Source organism: Pinus tabuliformis, chromosome 4_1 (genome assembly GCF_031772625.1).
Source record: "Pinus tabuliformis cultivar Carrire ecotype Pingquan chromosome 4_1, CPIR1, whole genome shotgun sequence".
NCBI classification, from domain to species: Eukaryota; Viridiplantae; Streptophyta; class Pinopsida; order Pinales; family Pinaceae; genus Pinus; species Pinus tabuliformis.
In genome coordinates this window covers 750,245,996-750,247,660 of record NC_142303.1, presented here as the reverse complement: position 1 = coordinate 750,247,660, position 1,665 = coordinate 750,245,996, and the positions used below count along the sequence as shown (strand labels likewise).

At 38.4% G+C, this 1,665-nt stretch overlaps 1 protein-coding gene across 1 annotated transcript; it reads right to left on the bottom strand.

Moving 5' to 3' along the window:
- Positions 1 to 205: 205 nt before the first annotated feature.
- LOC149178319 (uncharacterized) lies at positions 206 to 994 on the bottom strand. Its single transcript, XM_089423600.1, has 2 exons — positions 669 to 994; positions 206 to 552 (listed from the first exon to the last, which is right to left on the bottom strand). The coding sequence occupies exons 1-2, from the start codon at positions 865 to 867 to the stop codon at positions 233 to 235; spliced, it is 519 nt and encodes a 172-aa protein (XP_089279726.1). The 5' UTR covers positions 868 to 994; the 3' UTR covers positions 206 to 232.
- Between the last annotated feature and the right edge of the window lie 671 nt (positions 995 to 1,665).

Sequence of the window (1,665 nt, the reverse complement as noted above, 5' to 3'; positions counted from 1 at the left end):
CTACGGCGAATCGATGAATGGGCACATAAATTTTACAAAAATTTCATGGCCGCAATTTGAGAAAGGTTCAAGTATGGGAATTGCTTATAGTTTTTGCCCATGTGTCTTACCAGGCAAATGCTGAATATTATGAGTAGATTTCTACAAAATAATTGTGGCATACTTTGTATAAAAATGACATATCTATATTTTCTCAACCACCATTATTAAATTACAAATTCCAGTTACGCCATTATCCCTTCAGAGTGCTGATAATTGGAGTCGTAATTTCACTCAGTCGATTTAAGGCAGTCGCCAATACAATAATAATCGATAAGGAAACGCTGGCCGATATCAAACTCAAAACACTGATTGCAACAATGGGGCGAGTGTTGATCAAAGACGACTGCAACCATTCCATTACCATAAATACGCGCGCATGAGACGCCGGATACCAATCTTTCTCCCATTCCATATACTCCTCTGGAGTCTTATAATTGTTCTCCTGCATTTTGAGGTCCAAGATTCGCTTCCGCAGAAGTATCATATTCGCGTCAACCATGTTGGGGCCGCCTGCATTAAAAAAAAATCAGCACTTAGTGTAACCGTATGAGAGGCCAATCATGGCCATAGCAGTCTATAGAGAAATAACCATAAATCCTGCAATGAAGAATTGAAAAAAAAGCTACCTGAACCAAATCGGTATTCGCCAGAGTTTGCAGCTTTTACAACGAACTGCCTTCGGCTAACTCTTCTCTCCCTCTTTGAAGCAAAAAGAAGGGGAACTATCCCAATCTGCTTCTGCAATAGTGGTGAGAACGGTGAGGAGATTTGGGGTAGAAGCCCGGTGCAAACATTTGGCATCGCTATAGCATGTGTGAGATCCATGGCCGACCTACAAATCTCTGATCCTTATAGTATTCTAAGACTAAACTGCTTCGTTCACAAGCAACAGAAAGAAAGGCAGGCACAGCTTTCTGATGATTTTGCACCCCTAATATATTGGCACAAGGAATTCCTGTTACTCATTTTGGATAAAACGAGCCGGGGAACAACACTCTGACTTATAGTGCAGGCCGGGTGCATATGGTCATTTTTATTTTTCAAAAGTTCAGATTGATTTGGATGATTTAGATATGTATTTCGGCACAGATCCACCTGGCCGTTCAATTCTTTTATGGTATTCTTGAAAACATAAGCATGATTAGCATTTCCAAAATAGTCTTATAAATAGGTTAACACGTGCTTTCTTTAAAAGTGAGTTGGCCAACTAACTATTCTAAATATCTCAAATGCGTCAACAGTGAGTTCATAAATTAAATTGACAATTGTATGGGGAGGCGTAAAGCAACGTTACAATGTCAACATCAATGTCATGTTGAAGTGAGAATTTTTTGATTTTCGTATTTGAGGAACCACTCTCATGCTTGCAATCAAAGGGTCAGGTTGTTGAGTTTAATTAATGCCATGTTGAAGTGAAAGAATTTTTTGATTTTCGTATCTGAGGAACCACTCTGATGCTTGCAATTGAAAGGTCATGTTGTTGAGTTTAATTAATGCCATGTTGAAGTGAAAGATTTTTTTGATTTTCGTATTTGAGGAAACACTCTAATGCTTGCAATCAAAGAGTCATGTTGTTGAGTTTAATGGAAGGATTATTGGAATTATCTTCATCACTTCTTTCTT

Coding starts and splice junctions, on each gene's coding strand:
- LOC149178319 (XM_089423600.1), bottom strand. CDS start 867: ATGGATCTCACACATGCTATAGCGATGCCAAATGTTTGCACCGGGCTT. Junction 553..668: donor CGAATACCGATTTGGTTCAG/GTAGCTTTTTTT, acceptor TTTTTAATGCAG/GCGGCCCCAACATGGTTGAC.